General features: G+C 39.4%; 1 protein-coding gene across 2 annotated transcripts in view; it reads right to left on the minus strand.

The window, feature by feature from the left end:
* Positions 1-25,141, minus strand: part of CCDC68 (coiled-coil domain containing 68) — a 49,518-nt gene that overhangs the window by 19,548 nt on the left and 4,829 nt on the right. For both annotated transcript variants that reach the window (XM_011288173.2, XM_006938921.3), the window contains exons 2-8: positions 18,499-18,594; positions 15,167-15,297; positions 13,977-14,063; positions 10,344-10,484; positions 9,008-9,133; positions 7,184-7,312; positions 1,803-1,885 (exon numbers count right to left, since the gene is read on the minus strand). In XM_011288173.2, coding sequence (XP_011286475.2) covers positions 1,803-1,885; positions 7,184-7,312; positions 9,008-9,133; positions 10,344-10,484; positions 13,977-14,063; positions 15,167-15,283 — 683 coding nt within the window. In that variant the 5' untranslated portion in view covers positions 15,284-15,297; positions 18,499-18,594. The remainder of the gene's footprint in view (positions 1-1,802; positions 1,886-7,183; positions 7,313-9,007; positions 9,134-10,343; positions 10,485-13,976; positions 14,064-15,166; positions 15,298-18,498; positions 18,595-25,141) is intronic.

A 25,141-nucleotide genomic window follows, 5' to 3' on the forward strand; every position in this document is an offset into this window, starting at 1 on the left:
ATCCTCTTATTTGTGGTAGCTTAACCAAGTCTCTATTGCTTTAACCAAAAGCATCTGACACCTACTGATTTCACTTTCTTGTCATTTAGCAGAGTGAATACCTCTACACACAGACAAAGTAATAAGGAAGATAAATATTTGTGATGCCTACACTCTATGAAAATTGCATAAGCTTGGATGTTCAAACACCTCTCTAGAAACACAAAACATCCATTTCCCTCAAGATATTTCTAAAACCTCCCTAAGAGCTTTCTGAGAATTCCTTATAACAACTGCTCATATATAATAGAACAGAAAGAATAGCTCAGTTTGGTTTTCAAAATGGCTACACTTTGGGCTCAAAGACTGACAAAAACCCTATTGTCAATAAAAATCATCTTTAAAGAAAAAATATCAAACTCAGGTTGTCTGAACTCTTAATGGAAAGCACACAGTACCAGCGAGCAGTCCTGCTACACGGAAAAACTCTCGCAGAAAAAAAAAAAAAGATACTCCACAGATTTACTTAGAATTATGAGTATACGTAATTCTGAAGACCTATGGATGTCTTCCACAGTATTTCCTTCATTCTCTACGAGATGCACAGTGCTGTACTTCACTCTCTTAGAAAGTCCCCTGCTGGGGCTCTATGCCTGTACACAAAGAATATGTGTAAATTAATATTAGCGGTATTCCAGCATGTTCTGAATACGTATGTGCAATTGCCAGGGTCAGCCCAGATCTGGACTTCGGCATATGTGGTCCAATACATGGATATGAGCCAGACAGAAGGCAGAAGTTTATGAAAGATGAGAAGAGAAAGACAGTTAACTGGAAAGGAAAGAGAAAGAGAAAAAAAAAACAACAACAATAAACCAAAGACCAAGAGAAAGAGAGAGATCTTTGAGTATATATTACTGAATAAATGAGAATAAAACTTTGTACATTCTGAGGTTCATAAAAATGCCTGATATCCTAAGAAGCAACAGTTCCAGATGGGTGAAATAAGACCTTGAAATAGACTTGACTTTGAACCTTATATTAGAACATATAACGACAGTGGCAGGATTAGAATTAGAAGGGAAGGGAGGGGAGGGGAGGGGAGGGGAGGGGAGGGGAGGGGAGAGGAGGGAGGGGAGGGGAGGGGAGGGGAGGGGAGGGGAGGGGAGGGGAGGGGAGGGAAGGGAAAAAGTGTGAGGAAATTTTATAGGTAATTAGTTATCACATACATGATGTTCCAGAGGATTTTTTTAACAGCAGTGAAATAATGCAGCAGCTGGGTGATATCCATGCTCCACGTCACCCCCATACTAAGGGCTGTACCCTGTAACAGCTTGTGAATTATGAGTATTTGTAAGTCAGTCCAAAGAACTGAGAATACCTTCAGAGTAGCTCCTTCATTCTCTACAAAGCTGGGGAGCACCACAAAAGAGTCTTACAATTCCACTTGTAGGCTAGCCTACTTGATGCTGGCTATAGCAGAGACCCACTGACAAAATCAGAAGCATCAGGGGGAATGAAGGCCTCAACAGCAGCCTCTTTAGCACCCAGGGTAAACAGGGAGGGAACAGGCTCTTTCATTCTTCAGAAGGATTAACCCTGCACCAGTCTCCCTGGACCTCCAGGGAACCCTGCTGCTGATTCCCCGGGGGGGGGGGGGGGGGGGGCGGCATGTGGCTGTTAATATTAAGCAATCTCCCTTCATCCTGCACTTTCAGTCTTCCTGTCTCCTTAGAAGGTGGGAGCCTTCTGTCCACTGGCCAGTGGACCAGCAGAGAGGAAAGGGATCAGGAACTGCTTTAATAGGAGACAGATCTGCAAACCTTTTAGCATATGTAGCGTTGGATTGGAGTTGCAGCAGCTTGTTTTCCAAAGACAGTTTTTTTTCTAGCAGTGTTCTCTTTTCCTAGGAGAAAATAAGATACAATTTTATTTCTCTCTGTGTGCGTATGTGCGTGTGTGTGTGTGTTTGCTAAGTCATTCTTGCAAACTGTTCACAAAAGATGCTTCTTATACTATTAGAAACATGTTTTGAGCTACAGAGTCCATTTCAACTGTTACAACCCACCCCAGGGAGACCTGGCCAGACATTTTCCTGTGTGGTTTCCAAGTAGCTCGGTGACAGGTCAAGACAGGTTGTCTTTACGCTCCTCACTTGCCTGGAGACTTTTTGCTCCTCTTCCAGTCCATAACCGAAGTGTACCCAGCTCAGTCAAACTCCTGCCCCCCTCCAGCCCATCCCGAGTGCAAACTGCCAGCTCGTCTCTCTCTCGGCATTGGCTCTCCCTCTGTTCCACCTACTTCTCCTACGTGAGACTGAGTGGTTGGTATCCAAGGACACTACTGACCTTATCTTCATAGCCCTACCTGCTCACAGGGCATCTGTCAGAAGGTAGAAAAGTAGCAAATGAATTTATAGTGAAGGATCAAGGCCACAAGCGATAAAGTCACTTTCTAGTTAGAATGTAAGAGAAATGTTGACATTGAGAAAGAAAAATGTAAAGAAATACCTTAATGCTATTATTAAGCCAAACTCTTTCCACTCAAAAGCAATGTAACAAGTCCATGAGAAATCAAACTGGGACGGTTGTGTTCTTTTTTTATATTGAACGGTAAGAGATTGGTTGACACTTTACAATGCTGTTTAAAACCATTCCGGCTGCAATATTTACACGGGTAAAATACAAGGCAATGTTGTAGAGCAAAAATGCAAGTATCTTGTTGGACACAGACTGACCTAGTTACATTGTGACTATGTAATTTTTGCCAAGGATTTAACCTTTCTGGGCCTGATCTCTGTTAGGAAAAATTAGCCAAAACTTGGAAATCAAAACAATATATGATTTTAATGTCACACTGGGTCATTGTTTAATAACCTGACCCAATTCTCATGGAGAATTTCCCTGCATTTATGACTTCATCATTTATGATTCAGTTAGAGCCCCGACTCTGTGAAGTCGCATGTTCATTTCTAGATTTCTGCCTGGTAGAAAAGATAAGCCCACAGGTTATGGTTTAATTGCCTCAAAGCATATTAACCAGCCTTGTATCTAACTTAGTAATCCGATTCTATATTCCTTTTTTCAAAATGCCTTTGAATAGCCAGTTTCTCAAAATCTTTTAAACCAGCTTTACCATCTTATTGGTTCCTTATTAATGAATAAGTTGAGTAAAACATCTGACATATTCATTTCATATTTGTTTGAGTTATGTTTCTTTTTTTTCAGTCATGACTCTTTGAACTTCCCTGAAACTGGGATAATACTACCTATATTGAAATGTTGAGATAATTGGAGATTTATATGTGAAAAGTCCACATGCTTCTCGGACATATATTATGACCTCCGTTTATAATTTGAAGGTGCCAAACACTTAATATCTTATGTGCTATTATTTTTATTTAAAAAAATTTTTTTTTCAACGTTTATTTATTTTTGGGACAGAGAGAGACAGAGCATGAACGGGGGAGGGGCAGAGAGAGAGGGAGACACAGAATCGGAAACAGGCTCCAGGCTCTGAGCCATCAGCCCAGAGCCTGACGCGGGGCTCAAACTCACGGACCGCGAGATCGTGACCTGGCTGAAGTCAGACGCTTAACCGACTGCGCCACCCAGGCGCCCCGTGCTATTATTTTTAAAATTTGCATTAACTTTTTTGGATTTTTCCTGTAGCATTCCTGCCACATATGGAAATTTCCCTTGTGTCACCTAGTTGTGTTCAAATTATTTTTGAGGGATCACAAATATGCCTCACAATCTTATTGGGATACTTGGATCATTAAAGAAACACATCACTGATAATATATTTTGATTTTGTAGGGAGGAAAATGGTGTTTAACAAACATCCTAAAGGACTTAACTCTCAATGGATCTTCATAACCAGAGTTCAAGCAGACAAGACAACTGGACAACTAAATGTTCTGCAGTGGCCAATGCTGCAGCATGTAGTTTGGGCTCTTGATGCTTCCTCTCTAACAACACAGAAAATCATACCATACTGGCTAGCACTTTTTCTCAGTGTCCTCTGGAAAAGGAAAGGAGTTCACAGCGCCACCCAGTGGACAATCTACTCTTCTCAAAAAAACGGTACCTCTTGGGAGCTCAAGACTTCCCTCGTCCTATTGATCAAAGTGGAGTAGACACCAATTTAAATAATTGCCATATGTTAACATCTAAATGATTTAGGAACCGCGTATATCATTTTTATCTGACGCCAGAGAAGACGGGGGCATAATGGAAAGCATTTTGAACTGGTAACTGGAGGACAGTGGAAATCGTTCCTTGCTCCCACTGTCCTCGTTTATAAAATGGTGATGAGGAACTAGGTGGTCTCAAAAGCACCTCTGAGCTCTAAAATTCTAATAGAGCTAAATCAATGACACTGGAAAACAAATATGATGCAACAGAATTGCACTGCTAGCAAAAGGAACATATGCCATATTAAAATGTTCTTATTGGGCGTTTTTGCTGGCTTATCACTATGTTTATGGAATTCATTCTCACTGCATTCCTGATTAAAGTGGGGCAGATGGTGAAGGTTTTAAGTAATGTGTTCATTACCAGCCCTCATACCACTAATGGCTACTTACTGGAGCAGTGGCTTGTTCAAGTGAGTAGAAAATGAATCCTTCTCCAGGGGCCACCCACTACCAGGGCAATATTTATCAACCTTTGTTGGGGGTGTTCATTTTTAATTTTCATTTCCTTTTTCTTTTCGAACTCATGTCTTTTCCCTATTAACACAAAAGTCTAGAGTTCCGTCTCCTCTCATTCTGATACCCCCCCACCCCCCCCGAGGAACCCTTCATCACAGTCTGTTTTCTCAGTAACCTTAAATCAAGAATATGGTGCCAAGCTTTGTTTCTTATAGTTTTATTTATTCGCTTGTTTGTTTTACAAATATAACATGCCTTGAAACTAAAAATATTTTTTAAAAACTCCTGCACATTGCCCTTCTGCTCCATCCCCAACTATCTCTACCTCTCTGAGATTCCAATAGGCTCCACTCTAGGAAATCACTGAACTAGAATATTCTAGAAGGCTACTGCATGACCATGAACCATGGGCATCCTGTCCACTTACTCTGTCACAGAGGACCTAGAGACAGACCACCATTATGGTTCGATATCAAGATAAATGCTAGACTATCACTTCTCAAAAATGCCTGCCAGTATCTAAGCTAAACAACTTTATTCTGGAGTACATTCCCCTACCTTCAATAGGGGTGTCTGCCTCCCTGGGGACCCCTAGGAGAATGAATGAAGAGAGATGTGGGAAGTTCCTTGAGTCCCACACAACGCAAATGTACTACACTGCAATCTCTACAAAGAGACTATGTCTGGTTCATTCACAAATAGATATCCAGCCTCAAGCTCTGACTGTTACATGTTAAGTCTTCATATGTTTGCTGAATAAACAGTCAAGTGAATATAACCCAGAATTCTGAGATGAACTCACATCCAGTATAGATTTCACGGGGTTTTATGGAATTATATTCTGCTGTTCTTTTGTTAATTTTCTGAGACTGACAGCTGACCACTACACCTGACCCAGGGTTACTGGGTATGAGGTGATCACAAGTCCAAATTTAAATGAAAGCTGGTTAATCAGCTCTGTTTGCATTCCAGAATTGTCTTCCTTTCCTAAGTGCAAACATTCTTTGTGATTAGTTTGCTGAGCTATTTATTACAGGATAAATATTCTAACGCTACAAAGTATTCATCCAAATGTTAGTTTGTTCAAAATACCGTATCTATAAACTGTCACACTGCCAGCAAACCAGCTGCTTGAGGACATTCTAGCCCAATGTATCTGGCTACGGTAAAACATTCCGTAACCCACCCCACAACACAGATGACCTACGTATTAGTATTGCCAGATTCAGTTAAATTTGGATTTATTCAATTTTTTGTGATTGCCTCACAGGAACTTACAAGTTCAACCAAACTCAGTGTTATAAATTAAATTCTTGGGAAATACGTAGAAAAATTAATCAAATTTCCTCTGGCCAGACACCTGAATATTGAAATGTGATTCTTTTGAAGTGACATTTCAAAAGTGACACCAACTCAAGCAGACATAAAACAGAACAAGGCTGAGAAGAGAAGAGGCAAACCAGGGAATCATTATAATAAATATAAAACCTTATTGGGCAATATTTACCAGAAGTCAAAGTCTATATTCTTTTTTTTTTTTGAGATTTTATTTTTAAGTAATCTCTACACCCAGTGTGGGGCTCGAACTTACAACCTCGAGATCAAGAGTTGCATGCCCTACCAACTGAGCCATCCAGGCGCCCCCAAAACCTATATTCTTATCTACCCCAAATTCAGTTTCAGAGAGCACAATTTTCTATTGGTTTGTTTTGCTACTAAAAACCCAGTACTCCTTGGTTTGTATTTTAAATTCTAAGGAATGTATCATTAAGTTTATGTGCTCACCTTTTGTATATATTTAGAGTGCCAGCCACTCACAGGCATACTGCATAAAATTTTTAATAATTTTTGTTCTGTCACTACTCTTCCCTAAGTTGTCTTTAGGAAGTTCCAATCTCTGCAGAATGTCTTTTCTTTTGAGAGAGAGGGAGCATGGGAGAGAGACAGCAGAGAGGGAGACAGAGGATCTGAAGTGGGCTCTGCCTTAGCAGAGACCAAGATGTGGAGCTAGAACTCACGAACCGAACCCACGAGATCACAACCTCAGTGGAAGTCAGATGTTTAACCGGCTGAGCCAGTCAGGAGCCCCAGAATGTCTTTTCTTAATGTGAATTCTATCTGTCCTAATACAGCCATAGAATTTTACAATCCTAAAGTGAACTCAGATGGCCAAAAAATGGATACTTCACTGAGTCTAATACATAGAATTAGACTATAGCGATCCACTGTATTATTACAGGAATAGGCGGACTTTGCGATCATTTCCATTGCTTCCATTCACAGCCTTGCCTGCTTCCCCTGTCTAAGCCATACATACACTCAAAAGAGAAAGTAACAGTGATATGAGCAGTATCTGTAGAGGTCAATCCATCACAGTACAGACCATATTAAGTGTGTAAGGGGAAAAACCAACATTATTGGGTACTTTCTAAAGTCTCAGTAGTGGCAAAGCGTACTTTCACCTAATGCCTTACTTATTTTGGTGTTATTTTCTTACATTCTCTCCCCAGCCCTGTCAGGAAGAATCCCTTTAATTCTCCATGGGCTTACCTTTTCCATCCTCTGTACAAGGTTCTCCAACTCTGTGATTTGATTATGTTTTTCTTCAAGCTTTTCAGCAACTTGATTCAGATTTTCAACATGTTGTTTCAATTGTTGTTCCTTTTCAAGTTTGTTAACCTTTGGTCAGAAAAACAACTGTCAAATGATTGTTTTTATTTATACAGATATTATCTCCCTGTATAATTTTGAGTAGCCCCCAAAATTTAATCATTCACACATGATTCAAATTACTGTTTTGAATTTAGTGTTTTCCTTCCAAATAAACCTGATGGGCTACAACACTAAACCAACGTAGACTTAATAATATACTAGAACGTTTACATTTGTTACCATAAAGCATGCTACCAGAACTGGTATAAGAAAGAGAGATACTAATGTAAGAAAAGCGAAATTTTTGACTTTTCCTCAATGAAACTTATCTACAGCAAAAATAAATCTTACAGGGGCATCTGGGTGGCTCAGTCAGTTGAGCGTCCGACTCTTGGTTTTTTGGCTCAGGTCATGATCTCCTAGTTCGTGGGTTCGAGCCCTGTGTCGGGCTCTGTGTCGGCCAATGCAGAGCCTGCTTGGAATTCTCTCTCTCTCCCCCCTCTCTGCCTGTCTCCTGCTCATGCTCTCTCTCAAAATAAATAAGTAAACTTAAAAAAATCATGTATGTTCAAGTAAAAAATGTTTTATTTTTAATCAGAAAGTGTCATAAAAGCAGAACAGTGATTCCCCACTGTGTTGGGGGTTATTCCCCAGGCTGACAGCAGGGGTTATGTTAGAGATCATAGATGTGAAGGCTTCATCTGGCTCACTTGCCAGTGTCTCTGCTGACTCCTACAGACATGCACACACACACACACACAGAGTCACTGTTTATTCCTTTTCCAGTCCTAGAATACATTCTTCACATAAAGGTTCATTGGTCCTAGAATATATACTTCAGATTTAAAAACAAACACATATAAAAGTATGCATGTGTGTGTCAGGGGGGGGGTCTATGATATATATACACACATATATACACATATACCTATGTATGATTTTAAAATATTTTAATTTATATAAGCTCTATATTAAAATATGAAATATGTAGTGGTGCCTGGGTGGCTCAGTTGGTTAAGTGTCCAACTTCGGTTGAGGTCATGATCTCATGTTTTGTTAGCTCAAGCCCCACATCGGGATCTATGCTGACAGTGTGGAACCTGCTTGAGATCCTCTCTCTGTCCCTGCCCACTCACATGTGCTCTCTATCTCTGTCAAAATAAACATTAAAATTCTTTAAAAAAAATAAAATATGAAATATGTATTTTAAAATATAAATGTACACATACATACATTTTTTGTTTGTTTTTTTAATTTGAAGAATGTATTCTAGGGTCAAAACCATTTTGAAACCATTGATCTAGCCCAACTCGTTCATTGTGGAGACAAGGAAACCCAACTGCAGAGAGGGAGAATGACTCTTTCTAGGTCATCTAGTTAGTCAAAAGCAGAACCACGAGAGGAGTCACTGGCCAGTGTCACCTGGCACAGCCCTGATTTCCAGGCAGGGTGGCACAGCCTCCTCCCACCTGTGTTCCAGAAGGCTCTGGGCAGGGGTGGCAACATAACAGCTCAACAACATGTAGGTACCAGGCTAAGCAGGGGTGCGGGGAGACCAGCACAGAAGATGGGCATCCTGCCCAAGGCTTGCCAAAGTCATGAGGCCATTGCTTACTTCATGTCTAACCCCCCAAAAAGAGAGGCATGAACACACACACACACACACACACACACACACACTGGGGTGTTAATTCTCCAGTGAACCAGCTGCTAACTCAGTACCTTGAGGAAGTGTTTATCATCCTCATGTTTCTTTCTAACTTCTTCCGACTGTGTTTGGTAGATTTCAAATAACCTCTGTGCCACGTTTCTCAGAGCCGCCGCTCCTGCTTCTCTGGAAGCTTCCAGCTAGGAAAAGAGGTCACGGTGTATGTTTTGACATTTACAATAAAAAGGGTTAAAGGCAGAACAGTTTGGCAGGCAATTAAAAACAGAAAGGCTGGGGTCGCCTGGGTGACTCAGTCGGTTAAGCATCCGACTTTTGGTTTCGGTTCAGGTCATGATCTCCGGGTCATGAGATCGAGCCCTGAGTTGGGCTCCACACTGAGCATGAAGCCTGCTTAGATTCTCTCTCTCCTCTCTCTCTCTGCCCCTCCCATGCTCACACATGCTCTCTCTCTCTCTCTCTAAATAAATAAATAAACTTTAAAAAAAAGGTTGTAACTGTACCATTTGCACCCTCCTAGACAATGGATAGGAGTAAAGACGCTATTATCTGGTAAGAGGAAAATGTAAAATGAGAAGCAGCCTACTTAGGGAAACTGTCATGCAGAAGGATTTGCACTGGCCAGGCCAAAGCAAAGCTCCACAGCCCATGTCCCGCATTTAGAGACTGCACCCTTCCAAGAGTTCCACAGTGCCTTATCAGCTTATACACTTATTTACAGGCGTTTTATCATCGATGCCCACAACAGTACTAAAATATGCATTTCCCTAAAATAGCAGTGGGACAAGAAGGAAGTATGAAGGGCAATAAAGCTAAAGTGTCATGCATCTCTCAAGGATTTAACTTAAAGAAATAAACAGGGATGGCCACAAAGATTTACCGTCATTGCAAGGGCTGCATCCATAATAAACCAAAACAAACAAACAAGCAAATAAATAATAAATAAATAAAGCATTCAACAAAGGATTAATCAAGTAAAATAGAGAGACCTTTGACTCTGAGTGCCCTAATTAATATTTATTAAACATGAAAGCCTTTAGAAATTTATTTAGTACGAACACTTCACATGAGACCTATTTAAGGGTACGACACCATATTAACTACAAGTACAGTATTGTACAGCAGGTCTCTAGAACGGACTCATCTTGCACGGCTGAACTTTATACCCGTTGGATTTTTGTGAGATCTGATTTTCAATAGTAAAAACAGTCTCCAAAATAAACCCGTGGGATTTAACTTATGAAATGGAAAAGTGTTTCTCTACATTAGCTGAGCATACTTCTGGATCTACAGATACATAAGGATGTCTGTCCGCTCTCACACATCCATGAAACTTACTGTCTCAAAGGCCTAACACTACAAAAATTTAGAAATTTCTCCCAGCAACCATACCTTGATTTTCAAGACTTCATTCTCTTTGTTCGTTTCTAAGAGCTTCAGGTCTTTTCCTTTCATCCTTTCCACGAGCAGATGCAAACTGCAATACGAGGGATCCATTTCAGAACCAGAGCCACTGTGAATGTTTGGGCAGCGCTGAAATGAATAACATGAAAATCAGAAACCTTACTATTTCTTTCCTCTACAAACTTTGACAGCAACAATTGTCGCTCACTATTCCATACGCCAAAAAAAAGATCCAGGTTGGCACAAAATAAATCCTTTGACTTTCGAATACCAATGAAGAATTCTAGTTGAAGTGGTTGGCCTCTATATTTGCTCAAATTTGATTAGATTCTTAGATTAAAAGGAGGTAGATGTACATCTTTTATACCTTTTATATTTCCTACAGTTTTAAATTCTTTTTTGAAAGTTTATTTATTTATTTTGAGAGAGATGGACAGACAGACAGACAGATAGAGGCAAGGAGGGGCAGAATCCCAAGCCTGCACTGTCAGTGCAGAGCCCGATGTGGGGCTTGAACTCACAAACCGTGAGATCAAGAGCCAGACAACTGACTGAGCCACCCAGGCACCCCATTCCTACTGTTTTAAATATACCATAAAGTCATTTTTTAAGAGCTAAATGGTATCTACAAGGCCAGTTGTCTTTTTTTTCTTTTTTAATCTAAGTCGTAGACATAAATGCATTTTGCTTATATTGTATTACAAACTAACATAATCAGACTTAAGAGTTACAATACATAATATTCAATGTTCAATGATGCCTACTGCAATCACCACATAGTACATTTCTAGAGAGATGTCGGAACTGAATGTTACTGCCTGTGTGACTCCAAGTAAACTCTAGCCTACTGAAAATACACTTAGAACATAAAATAAATCTCATCTGGAATCAAGACATGTGGAAGTGGAAAGGGAATATGAAACCATCTAACTCAATTACATCAATGTTGCAGATATGAAAAATGAGGTACTGAGCCCAAGTTTACATAGTAAGTAAGTGGGAGAGCCCATGATACAGCTTCTTGAGTATCTATCCTACGCTTTCTGCTCTTCTAAATTATTTCAAGATGCACTAAGGAATTATACAATTCTCCATAGCCTACAATTATATAATTAAAAAATAGTAACTTCTATTTTTAGTAAGCATCTATCATGTGCCAGGTAATCTTTTAGATGTTTTGTAAATACCCCTTTGTCTGAATGCTTAAAACGCTAGAAGGCACTATGTCCACTATGTCCAGATGAGAGTTTCACTAAGAAGTCCAAGGTTCTACCTAAAATAAATACCAGAACCAGAATGAGAATCCAAGCTTGTTTAACAAAGCCAATATTCTTTCCAATACAAAATATGGGCTACATTAACAGAAATAAAAAAACAAAAAAGAAGGGGGTGGGTACCTGGGTGGCTCAGTCGGTTGAGTGACTCAGTCGGGTGACTCTTGGGTTCTGCTCAGGTCATGATCCCATGGTTTCATGAGTTCAAGCCCCACATCAGGCTCTCTGCTGACAGTGAGGAGCCTGCTTGGGATTCTCAGTCTCCCTCTCTTTCTGTTCCCCCCGACCCCACCACTCATGCTATCTTTGTCTCTCTCTAAATAAATAAATCAACAACAACAAAAAGAATATAGTGTTTTAAAACACACACACACACAAAGATACAAAACGGAAATATGGTCACCATAATTCTGTCGTGGTTTTTTTCTATTCCAGACCCTACTCTATACTCTTACTCTCTCTATATAGAGTAGGAGTTATTTTGGTTTTTACTTTGTTAAAGAATACTTGCTGGGAAGACTCTGGTAGAAGGTAGATTGTGGGCAGCAGTAGATTCCTACAAAGGTCATGGATCAGTGCATCTCAAACTTTAATGTGCATATGAATCACCTGGTGAGAGATCTGGTTAAAATGCAGATTCTAATTCAAGAGATCTGGGGTGGAGCTCCAGATGCTGCCTTTCTAAGGAGCTCACCAGGGGCACCTGAGTGGCTCAATCCCTTAAGGTTCCAAGCTCAGGTCATGATCTCATGGTTCGTGAGTTCGAGCCCCATGCCAGGCTCTGTGCTGATAGCTCAGAGTCTGGAGCCTGCTTCAGATTCTGTGTCTCCCTCTCTTTCTGCCTCCTCCCCCCCTTTCTCTCTCTCTCAAAACTAAATAAACATTTAAAAAAATTTCTAAGGAGCTTGCTGATACCGCTGCTGCTGCTGGGACTACAGCCCCCACCTTGAGAGCAACACAGCCCTAGATCATTATGGCTAAATTCCTACAGGGACACTGTTCAGATATTGCAAGGGGCGGTAGGTGGGGGGGTGGCAGGGCAGCAACTACTTAGATGCTGGTACTTGTCTGCTGACCATCTGAGATTTGAGATGACCAGGGCAGACACATTGGCAACACAATTCATGTCCATTCTTAAGAAACTACTTCTATCAAGGTCACCAACAACCTCCCCATTGTTATATCCAATGGTCAAGGTTCAGGCCTAAATTTACTTAGCTCATAGGCACCATTTGACATAGTGGCCCCTCCCCACTTTCTGAAACCTTTTTTTCACTTGTCTTCAGTGCCTCCACCCTCTCCTGCTTTTTCTTCTAATTCATTAGCTTCTTTTCCCAGCCTGATGTGATGCTTCTCCTTCTTCTTCTCCTTCTTAAGTGTTGGGTATCTCGGAACTCAGTGGTCAAATTTTCTGTTATTCCTATCTACACTCACATACTTGGTGATCTCCTCCAATGTCAGAACTTTAAATGCCATCCTTATTCCCAAAGTCTCTGCCCTATGGCCCAGACCTTCTAGCCCAGACCTCTACTTTGAAACCCAGAATCAGATACTCAGCACCCAATAGAAACCTCCACTTAGAGGTCTAATAAACAACTCAATATAACCAAAATGGAATTTTTTTATCTGTCCCATCATTCACAAACATTAACCTTTTTTTCCAATTCTGAGCACTTACTTTAAGAAAACATTTGGGGCTGGTTGTGTTAGTTTGGGAGGTGGAGAATGACGAAGGGAACTATGTTTATGCCTCATATCCTATGTTCTGCTTTCTCTGTGGCCATACTACGTAGTGAGCAACACTGACATTGACAAGGTGCACTTGGCTCAGATGAGCTCTAACCTGGCATAATCCAAACAAGGCTAATATAGATTGCTTAATGTTAGGCATATGAAGCCAGCCACAAGAGAAAGGGTGCATTTAAGCTTATCAATTGTCTAATCACTCGACCAAATGGCCTAATAGCGTCAACTCTGTGTCCACTGGTGTGACTGAGGTGAACCTAAAAGCTTGTACCTCTATCAGTTTTTTTTTGGAAATGTTGCTGCCATATATCCTGACTGGGCTGACATCCCCTCATATACTTTAGACAAGTAAGCCCCATTTAGAATATTCAAGAAAGGTCCAATCATTGCAATCTGAGGCTACTAATAACATCTGTGGTTAAATATTTCATACAAATGCCTATTAACATCTTCAGATGCCGACAAAATATTTAACACTCAACACTCAAAGCTTCAAAGAATAATTTAATAATTATCTTAAAAAGTTATTTAAATTAAGTTTATACTGTTTTATGTTTATTTACTGAAGGAATAAAGTGGTACATGTGAGTAAATTCATTACCTTTGTTTCTAGTTTGTGATTTGTGCTGTTACGTCCTACTTCGTCTTTAAAAATTTGATTTCGGATCTTTTCCAAAGTAGTTCGGATCTAGGAGAAAAAAAATATTCTATATTTTTTCAAAGGCATTTAATGCCAAACACTTTTTTCTTTATACCAGCTACAGTATACCTGATTTATCTAGAAAGTAAGACAAAAATAACTACCACCAACCTGACTTGCATTTAGGCTAATATTGTTTAGATTGCAGAAAATGAGCGTTTGGTCTTTATAATTCTTTCTCAGTCAAACCTAAAATATAGCCTAATTGAATATTATACTATAAAATAATTACTATATAGTAATTAGTATTTAATACTATTTAGTTCTATTTTTCCTATGTAGTAATTTAGTACTAATTTACTGTTTAGTAATTACTATAAAACAATTAGTATTTAGTAATCACTACAAAATAATTACAGCTTAGTAATTATTTTGTAGTAATTACTAGCTAGTAATTACTAGAGAATAATTACTATTTAGTAATTACTACAGAATAATTACTAAGAGAAGATCATACAAATTTATGCATGAAATATAAGTTCCATGTCTTATTGACCTATGGAATTGCAAGACACTCAAAGATGAATTAATTGATCTGAATAAGTTACAAACTGTCTCTTTCCAAATTTTTCCGTCTGTTCTAAGAAACAGTTCATAAAAAATATATAGTTTTGTCAGTCATTATCATTGGATGCTCATAAGATTTCACATTTTTAAGGAAGTAACATGCCAACATGTAGTCATTGGGGACAACAACCCTGAGCTGTGAAAAGGAACCAGGTCGGGAGAGACAGAGGCTCAGCAAGACACATAAACATCTACTTGGGAACATAGTATCAGCACTCATGAAACAGCTGAGAAATGATATAAAACAGTAGGAAGTGCAGAGGTGAATAGTGTGGGGCAAATTAAGTGCTGACAGGTATTCTGAACCTCTTGGCCCATTATTCAATTTTACTCCACATGTGGGAGCAGAGGTTCATATCCTCAAGAGAAGTTTACCAAACGTGTTGAAATTTCAACTATCAAGATTGTCCTTTGCCAAATGTGTCCTCACCTGTTCTATGGAGGGAGAAACAAAGCCCACCAATCCAAATTAGGTTTCATTTAAAAAAAATCATATGCTGATATGATTTCCAGCACCTACATACCTTTTTCACATATTCAGTCTCTTCAATAATCTGAGCTGATGTGGACTCATACAAGGCAGAATTATCTTCTATTTTACCCCTTGGGGGAACCTCTGTGGTCACAGTTACTGTTGTCATTGTGAATTCTGGCTCTAGGAAAACATAAATCAGTTAGACAAAACTAACTTCTTTGGTGATATGATATAATATGGTTCATAAACTAAAAGAAGTTCTATATTAGCACTGTCATGAAATATAGTACAAAATATTATAAATTATTGATATCTGTATATATCCATAAATCTAGGAATTAATATAAAAACAATACCAGCTGAAGCATTCACTGATTAGAAGCGTAAAAATCAAATTATCTGAGAAGGAAAAACGTAAAGTGTTTTTTTTTTAATTCTACATCATATTGGACTGTACGACCTCATGAGTAGGGACCACATCTTATTCATCTTTATATTCTAGCACATTGTAAGTGCTTAATAAATTACTGTAGAACTAAAATCATATATTATAACAAAATCATATGTATATATCACATATATAAGTGATATGTACATGTATAAATATATGTAAGTGATATTTACATATATACACATATATCTATATTAATGATATATACATCTATATACACATATGTATATAAGTGATATATGTGTATATACATACATACATATGTCACTTATATACAAATATATTTATGTATATATCACTTATATACAATATACATTATACTTTATTTATCTCTCAATAGCTATAAAGGTCATCTATGGGAGAACTATTTATAATAGAAAATTATTGGGAAAAGCCCAAATACCCACGAAAAGAGGACCAGTTGAATAAACTAGCTACTGCAATGGAGTCTTCCCCAGGATGCATTATTCAATAAAAAAGCATGGTTCAGAAAAGGAAATATAAAGGATACATAGCATCATAATTTCTAAAAGAAGGGAGAGGTGGATAGAAAGGGAAAACCTGTGATTTAAGTTTTGACATTGAACAATGTAATTATTCTACCTAATTATAAAATAAAACTAAATTAAAAAGAAGATGAAATCTTTCAAGATAAGAAATAAAACAAATGAATATATCCGTATATCAGGTTGGTGACATATCCACATGAATTATTTGAAGTGACTTTAAAACAAACCCAGGGACTATTTATTCCAGGTGAGCTATGCCCTAAGAATAGAAAGAATTGCAAAACAATTGGGGTGCCTGGGTGGCTCAGTCAGTTAAGCATCTGACTCTTGGTTTCAGCTCAGGTCATGATCTCATGGTTCATGAGTTCAAGCCCTGCACTGGGCTCTGTTCTGGCAGTGTGGAGCCTGCTTGGGATTCTCTCTCTCTCTCTCTCTCTCTCTCTCTCTCGCTCTCTCTCTCTCTCTTTGACCCTCCCCTCCTTTCTCAATCTCAAAAAAAGAAAATTGCAAAACAATCTTAAACTACACTCACTAATAATATTGTTAGTGGACATATTGGAGTTGCAATTTTGAAACTAGTATATGTGCATGTACACATAGATGTATAATGTAGAATAAAGCCACAAAGCCATTGTCTTAACATCATTAGGAACCAAGATTTTGAGCATAAGAGAAAAAAACCCTACAATTATAACAAAAAATGTTCTGTAAAAAACTTACAATCCAAACTGAAATTATGTGTATAAAATAATGATTTATCTTCCTTTAAAAATGTATATTCCAGGTTTGGACACTCCAAAATTTAGAAATACAAGCAATTAATACTCCCAGTGCCCAGACTGTGTTCCCAGTACCATTTTCTACAAAAAGAAACCACAGCTTCTTGAATGGTTAAACTTTGGACAAGAAACATACAAAGTGATTTCGAGATATCTTGCTATACCAGAAGGCAGAAAGTGATCAAATACTACTCAAATAAGACACAAAAATCAAGCTGACAGAGGAATGAATAAAAGATTGGAACATATAAAAAATTTTGAAGGGCCCCTGTGTGGCTCAGTCGGTTAAGCGTCTGACTATTGGTTTTGGTTCAGGTCATGATCTCACGGTTCATGGGTTCGAGCCCTGTGTTGGGCTCCGAGCTACTGGTGTGGGGCCTGCTTGGGATTCTCTCTCTCTCCCTCTCTCTCAAAATAAATAAATAAAAACTTAAAAAAAAAGAATTTCTACTAATAAATCCAAATGGACTGATGGAATTAGAAGACTACATTTTGCAATCTCTTAGGAGGTAACGGATCTAAACAATAGCTATCAACCAGTCCTAAAATCATTAGGTGAGAGGTTGATGAAGAATGCATTAACCTGGGGAACCACACTAATCAATCTTAATATAAGTAGAAAGAGACAACCAGGTACTTTGTCCTCTAGATGTGGTACAATCATAAGTAGAAAGCATCACCCACAAAGTATGCTTAAAAAAAAAAGTGAACTTGGGGCGCCTGGGTGGCTCAGTCGGTTGAGCGTCCGACTTCAGCTCAGGTCACGATCTCAGGGTCCGTGAGTTCGAGCCCCGCGTCGGGCTCTGGGCTGATGGCTCAGAGCCTGGAGCCTGTTTCCGATTCTGTGTCTCCCTCTCTCTCTGCCCCTCCCCCATTCATGCTCTGTCTCTCTCTGTCTCAAAAATAAATAAACGTTAAAAAAATTTAAAAAAAAGTGAACTTGAATCTGATCAAGCCTCTATATCTAAGGACAGTGAGTATCTGAATAAGAGGAAAATGTTCAATGACTCTACAAGGGTGAAGGTTGCGATCGGCCAAATCCCAATTATGTGAAATTTTACAGGAAAATAACTAGTTCCTTCCACAAATTAATTATATAAAGGAAGATGGAGGAGAAGAGAAGGAAAATTGCCATAAATTAAGGCTCTTAAGAAACATGTGACCAAATGCAATATCTGGATCTTCTTTGGGTCTTGATTCAAATAAACCAGTTACATAAAGTCATTTTTGAGACGACTGGGGGGATTTTAATACTGACTGGATAATAGATGATGTTAAAGAATCACTAGTTTTGCTAGGTATGATATTAGAATTATGATAGATCTTTTGAAAGATCTTTTCTGTTAGTCATAGAGACTGAAATATTTGCAGGTAAAATAATATTACATTTGCAATTGCTGTAAAATGCTCTAGTAGAGAAAAAAAGTCTGGTGGGGTGAAGATGAAAGAAGTTTGGCAAAATGCAGGGAGTTGTTGAAGTAGGCAAGGGCACACTCCTCTGTCTATTTCTGTTTGAAATTTTCATAATAAATAGTAAAGAACAAAAAAAATAAAATAAGTAAAACGAAATGCCCTGTGAGGTAAGATTATTCATATCATCTTGCTGATAAGGAAGCCAAGACTCCCGTAGGTGGTAACTTACCCAAGGTCACAGTAAAACTAACAGAGCTGTAACTCAAGCCTTTGTCTTCTGGACACCAAGTTCAAGAGTGTTTCCATCACATTAAGCCTGGCTTCCCTAGTGAGAAAAACAAACAAACAAACAAAAATATTTAAAATTTATCAATGACCTGTGCTGTTAAAGCACACGAAGAATTTTCATATTTTTTGCTAGCATCATTTTAAAACCAGATAGCTTCTGGGATAACTCAAAGTCCTGTGTTTATCCTTTAATCTTCAATGAAATTGACAGAGTATGCCAAGAATTTTCCATTTTATCATAAATCCTCTTAGCCACAATGGCTTCTATTTGTTTTGCCTGAAGTTGATTTGGCAGCTGCAATTCAGCAAGTCTTGTTTCAGTCTGTGAGTGGAGGTGCCTCTGGTACTTAGTCCTCTGACATCTCTTCTGGGATGAAGTTCTTGGTCCCAAAACAACATTTAAATGAAACTTGAAATAAAAGCAACATCTACAGAGACAATAAATAGTGTGTCTATAAACTAGAAGGGCACAGTCAGCAAACCACGTGAGCCCAGTCTGGCTTCCCACCTACTTGCAAAGCCTAGGAACTAACAATGGTTCTTACAGCTTTTAATGGAGCAACACACACACATACACACACACACACACACACACACACCCCAAAAATCAAAGCAAGAACAACATTTTGTGACACATGAAAACTATATCAAGTGAGGATTTCGTGTCCACAAATGAAGGTTTACGATAACCACAGCCATTCATTTACATATTGTCTGTGCTTTTGCTTTCGCCCTACGACAGTGGAGTCGAGTGGTTCTGACAGGGAAAATATGTGGCAAGCAACGTCTCAAATATTTACGATCTGGTCCTTTACAGCAAAAGTTTGCTGCCCCCTGGGTTAGGGTGTAGCACAATCTGTGGGAAAATACAGGCAAGCAGAATAATAGTTGGGTCTGAGTTCTGTTTTGTTCTCCAGTTCAGTCCCCCTTGATCTATGGTCCCATTTGATTGATTTGCATTCTTTTTTTCTTTTTAGTGCATTACACACTGTGTACATTAACAAATGATAAGGGGCATTTCAGAACAGGAATTAACCACTCTTCAGAAAGGGTTCTGATGGATTCTCACAGTCTTTCATAATTTGAAAATCACATTGGGCCTCATGTTATATATCCTAAATACACTCTCTTTCATGCCTTCTATTCTTTTTTTTTTAATTTTTTTTAACGTTTTATTTATTTTTGAGACAGAGAAAGACAGAGCATGAACGGGGGAGGGGCAGAGAGAGAGGGAGACACAGAATCAGAAGCAGGCTCCAGGCTCTGAGCCATCAGCCCAGAGCCCAACGCGGGGCTCGAACTCACGGACTGCGAGATCGTGACCTGAGCTGAAGTCGGACACTCAACAGACTGAGCCACCCAGGCGCCCCTCATGCCTTTTATTCTTAATATCAAGGAATTATGATCCTTAATCATTGATATTTCTCAAATTATCGTATCTCCTCCACTCACTGGTTGGGCTATCTTAAACAGGTTACATAAAATTTTAGCCTCGACTTACCTGTATCTGTAAAATAGAGGTAAAACACCTACAGTTGCAAAACTGAGGGGTTTTTTTTTGTAATTTTTTAAAAGTTTATTTATTTATTTTGAGAGAGTGAAAGCACGAGTGGAGTAGGGGCAGAAAGAGAGGGAGAGAGAATTCCAAGCAGCACAGAGCCTGACACGGGGCTCGAACTCACAAACTATGAGATCATCTCCTGAGCAGAGATCAAGAGTCAGTTACTTAACCAACTGAGCCACCCAGGCACCCCTCTGAGCATTTTTTAAAATGTCTTATTTATTTTTGAGAGAGAGAGAGACAGAGTGCGAGCAGGGGAGGGGCAGAGAGAGAGGGAGCCACAGAACCTGAAGCAGACTCCAGGCTCTGAGCTGTCAGTACAGAGCCTGACGCGGGTCTGGAACTCCTGAACTGCAAGATCATGACCTGAACTGAAGTTGGTGGCTTAATGATTGAGCTATCCAGGTGCCTCTGAGGGTTATTTTTTTTTTTCAATTTGTTGGTTGCACAAGGCACTAATGGACAGTAATGGTTAATATGGTCACTCCTATTATTTTGTATTATTAATAACCACAGAAGACGTGCAGCCTACAACAGAGGGGGTAGTTCATGCTTATCTGGTTGCAAAGTTTATATCCAACTCTATTCAAATGTTCTCTCTTTGATTCGGGAAATTTTTGCGCCCTTGATTTGTATAAAGAAGTCCAAGGGGAGCTTAATCCAGCGAAGTCCAAATTGCCATATGGCATTACCATCCTGGGGAAAATCCATCTTAGCATTTGATTTCTGCCAGGAGTAGATTAGGCAGATAAAATTTTCAAAATAAAACACAATCAGTTAATTAAAGCGAGAAAAGAATTTTATTTGTTTTATGCTAGAGTGGATTGAAGAGAGCTTCCAAGTGGCATCGTGCCAAAAGGTGTTAGTTTCTAGATCAGGGCTTTTCGAGCAGGGCTCCCAGGAGGAAGGAGTGGTGCTAAGTAGACAGGGCTTTGCCACCTCCACGTGAACCAAAGCAGTTCTGCTTTGTTCTGTCACACACTGAATTGTTCTACGAGGCTTTCTGTGAAGAAAGAACATTCTACAACTCGGCACTCAGCAGCTGTGTGACCTTGGGCAAGTTTCTTAACTTCTTTGCGCCTCGGGTTCCTTAGCAGTAAAATTCAGATAAAATTAATAATGAATAATGATAGAAATAATAAACAATATGAGGTTGTTTGTGAGTTAACATTTTCCAAGCACTTAAAACAGCACCTAGCACATAATAAATGATTTGTATGTGTTTGTCCAATGAGTAAATAAAATATGTATCCATTACCCACAATGACTGCTGATAAGCAATCTGAGTAGTAGAGAAGAAGAACCAGGTAATATTTCAAACAGTCTGCAGACTGAGCGGGCTATAAAGGAAAATCTGCCTCTGGGATTTTAAGACTGGCAAATCCACGGTATTGGTTCTTTCTCAATAACATCAATAATTCATCACCTGATTAAGCTAACATATAATGAATAGTTTACAATGTATAAAGCAATTCATAAGCATTAATTGTAATCTGTGTGATCAACCAACACATCCATGGGCGCCCAGGATAATGTAACTAAACCTACTTCTCTATTTAATGACATAAGAATGGCTTATCCATTATACAATAAGCACATCAAAGGCCCTGTTATGGAGCTGAATTTTGCTCCCTCCCCATTCCTATGTTGAAGTCTTGACCCCCAGTATCTGAGAATGTAACCTTATTAGGAAATAGGATTATTACCGATGTAATTAGTTAAACGAAGTCACACTGGAGTAGGCTGGGCCCTTCATCCATCATGACTGGTGTTTTTATAAAAATTTGGACACAGGGGTACACAGGAGAATGCCACATAAAGTTGAAGATAGAGAACAAGGTGATGCTTCTACTTGCCAAAGGATACCTAAAATGGCAAGCAAACCACCAGAAGCTGGAGGAAAAACATGGAACAGACTCTTCCTCACAGCCTCGGAAGACCCTACCCCGACCCACACCTTGACCTTGGACTTCCAGCTTCCACAACAGTGAGACAAGAAATTACTACGTTTAAGCCACTTAGCTTGTGGTACTCTGTCAGAGCAGTCCCAGGAAATGAATACAGGAACTGTTTATACTTTGAGATGCTAACAAAGGTATTTTCTTCCTCTGTGTAACCTTTGATCGATTCATTCATATATTAAATATTCATTAGAATACAGCTGTGTCGGGTGCTGTGGCCACAGAAGTGCACCAGACACCCTGCCTTCACGGGACTTTCAGTACGGAGAGGAGACAGACATTGAACAAACCAGTGAATACACAGGGAATGTAGCGAGAGGTGGGTGACAAGAGTGATGGAGGAAAGTAGCGAAGGGCAACAAAATAAAAGGAGGTGCTGTTTTGGGTCAGTGGTGAGGGAAGGCGCATCTGAAGAGGTGGCGTTCAAGCAAAAGACTTGACTAAAAAGACTGAATTTGTGTGGCCACCTGGGAGAAGAGGATGCCAGGCAAAGCGGGGAGCAAGAGAAAGGCTGGAAGTTGCTTGGAATAATGTTCTTGGAACAACAAGCTATGCAATGTAGCCTGCCACTTCTTTTTCTTTTCTTTCAATGTAGCAGGGATCTTTTTTTTTTTTTTTAATACTGAAACTTGTTAAGACTTCCAGTTGACTAGAGGAGGTGTCTCCTTAGCTACTTCAAACAGGTCTACTCCTGGCTGGTATGACTCTCTCAAGGTTGAAGGAAAGGCAGGGTGTAGCAAAGTGTGGGAGAAAGTGTGCCACAAGACATATGCAACTGACTCCAGGTCCGTGCACAGAAGGGACAATAAAATTCAGCTGACTGCACAGCGGTATCCTCAACTCACTTCTATGGGCGTTACCTGAAAGGCACCATGGTGGATACGTGCGTGTTTTGACTGTCCAGCACTTGACTCTCCTCCCCAGATTATGTGGAATCACACCTGTATGAGTCTTTGCAGGAAAGGTCCCTCACTTGTTCTTCCTCACTCCCTGGGCCTGGAGAAAGTGAGCCACTTGAGTGCTCCCATCTGGAAACAGCACTCAGGGATTGGCCCTTGGCATGTTGAAGCTGGAGGCAATGAAAGCCCCATAATTCTCCTGGGACGGGAAGGAGTCTGGCATAGAGCAGGGCTTTGTGTCCAGATGGCAGCAACACCAGTGGTGGTATCTAGGGACCAGTGGCGATGCCAGGACTCTATCTTACTCTCGTGACAGACTGATCTTTGATCAAGTACCAGCACACTGGATTCTTCCATTTCCAAACCAGTAAGCTCCTTTTCAACTTAAGTTATCTAGAATCAATTCGCTTAACTGACTGGTTTGCAACCAGGAGCCCCGACTGGTTTTAGCACAGTTTCTGAGTTGTCAGTTTCTCGGTTCTGAGCTAACAATATTGAATATTGTTTCATCATTCTTGGTCACTATTGTTTGGAGCTTAGATATTAGAAACTGAAAAAGTAAGTTGCAATAAAAGTGAACAAGGGTAATTAGGTTATGTGAGGGAAAAAAGCTAACATATCTCCAAGCCCTTGGCGAGACTGACCGTGTGCTGAATATTAAACAGCACACCTGTTCTGCAACTACGTTACACAGCACAATGGTGACATCCAGTGTCAGCTGGCTAAATCTCAGGTGACTGTGCAGTTTACCTGAACATAACAAACAGTATTTCAAAAGCCATGCATGTTAGCACTGAGCTCAAGTAATAATAACATTGTTTTCAAGTAATAATCTAAGATTTTTTAAGCAGAATTAATTTTATTCATTTGTGACACTCATATGTATACAAACATATATCTACATCCTGACCCATGCTATAGAAAGCTCTTAGATATGAAATAAAAGCTATTTCATTTTTTAAAAGGATCGAAACATTGGCACAAATACAATATACAAATAACTGCAATTGACAAACACTGTGCCATTTACTAAAAATCATTTTCCCTATATTGTCAAAATTGATCATTACGATATACTGTGCTATATCTATTATCTGTATATCTGTGGCTATATTTAAATCCACCCATATACATAGGTATAATGCAACCAAGTCACAGAAAAGTGATATAAGTTTTTCAGGGTCATAAACTGACCTCTCCACTTGAGCCCAGGTGAAGTGACCTTAAATCCAGGTATCTTTGTAATGAAATAATCTATCTTCATAGTCCATTGGCATAATTTGAAATTTTGAAAACAGCTGAAGATTTCACCTAGTGCCCAGTATAGCAGCTAAACTACAAAAGGTACAAATCACATGAATCCATTCCAATTTGGGGAAGACTAGGGAAAAGAGACCAGAGCCTGCTGAGTGCTTACTATATTCAAGCTAGAGTTTGCTGCCTTTAATAATCCTCATAAACACCCTGAGAGGTTGGTGTCATTATTCCCATTTTACAGATGAGGAAATGAGGCTGAACAAGATTAAGCAAAGACAGCTAGTTAATGATGGTCGTGGATCGCAAGCCTTAAGTCGGCTGGCTCTTTCCAACTTACTACCTTGCTTTCTGCTGAATTCTGAATGGGTTTCTAAGTCTAATTTCTTAGGCCCAAGTTAGTATAGTCGTCAGGTCACTAAGTAACAGTCAATTTACTCCTGCTGTGAGCTCCCTAGTGTGTCCTTTTGAAACATGAACAGATGTTTCTGTCTCAGTAGATTTATTCCACGAACCGAAGCAGTATGGCTTCATGGTGTAAAAAACGGTGCGTTCGGACCACGGCTTATTGAGGACATTTGATTACAGGACATCACTTGGAAGTGTCAATGTCTAAGCTCAGCTGTCCCCTCACTATCCACCCTCCACCACCCACCCCCAATCAGTCAACTATTCTTTCTGCTCTGACCTCAGTTAACAACTCAGAAGCCACTTATGACTTATCAGTGAAGAGAAAATGAAAAGCAGCACACATTAATGATATATATCGGAGTCATGGGTAAATTTACAAGGAAGGTGCCCTTTTGGAAAATTTCCGTTGTGGCTTTATAAAATATTTGAAGAGTGGAGGGCTCAGGAATCTACTGCATGTCTTTAGCTTCTGAAACTCATCTGGGAATAGTTTCGCTT

The sequence above is a fragment of the Felis catus genome, chromosome D3, assembly GCF_018350175.1.
Source record: "Felis catus isolate Fca126 chromosome D3, F.catus_Fca126_mat1.0, whole genome shotgun sequence".
Taxonomy (NCBI): Eukaryota; Metazoa; Chordata; class Mammalia; order Carnivora; family Felidae; genus Felis; species Felis catus.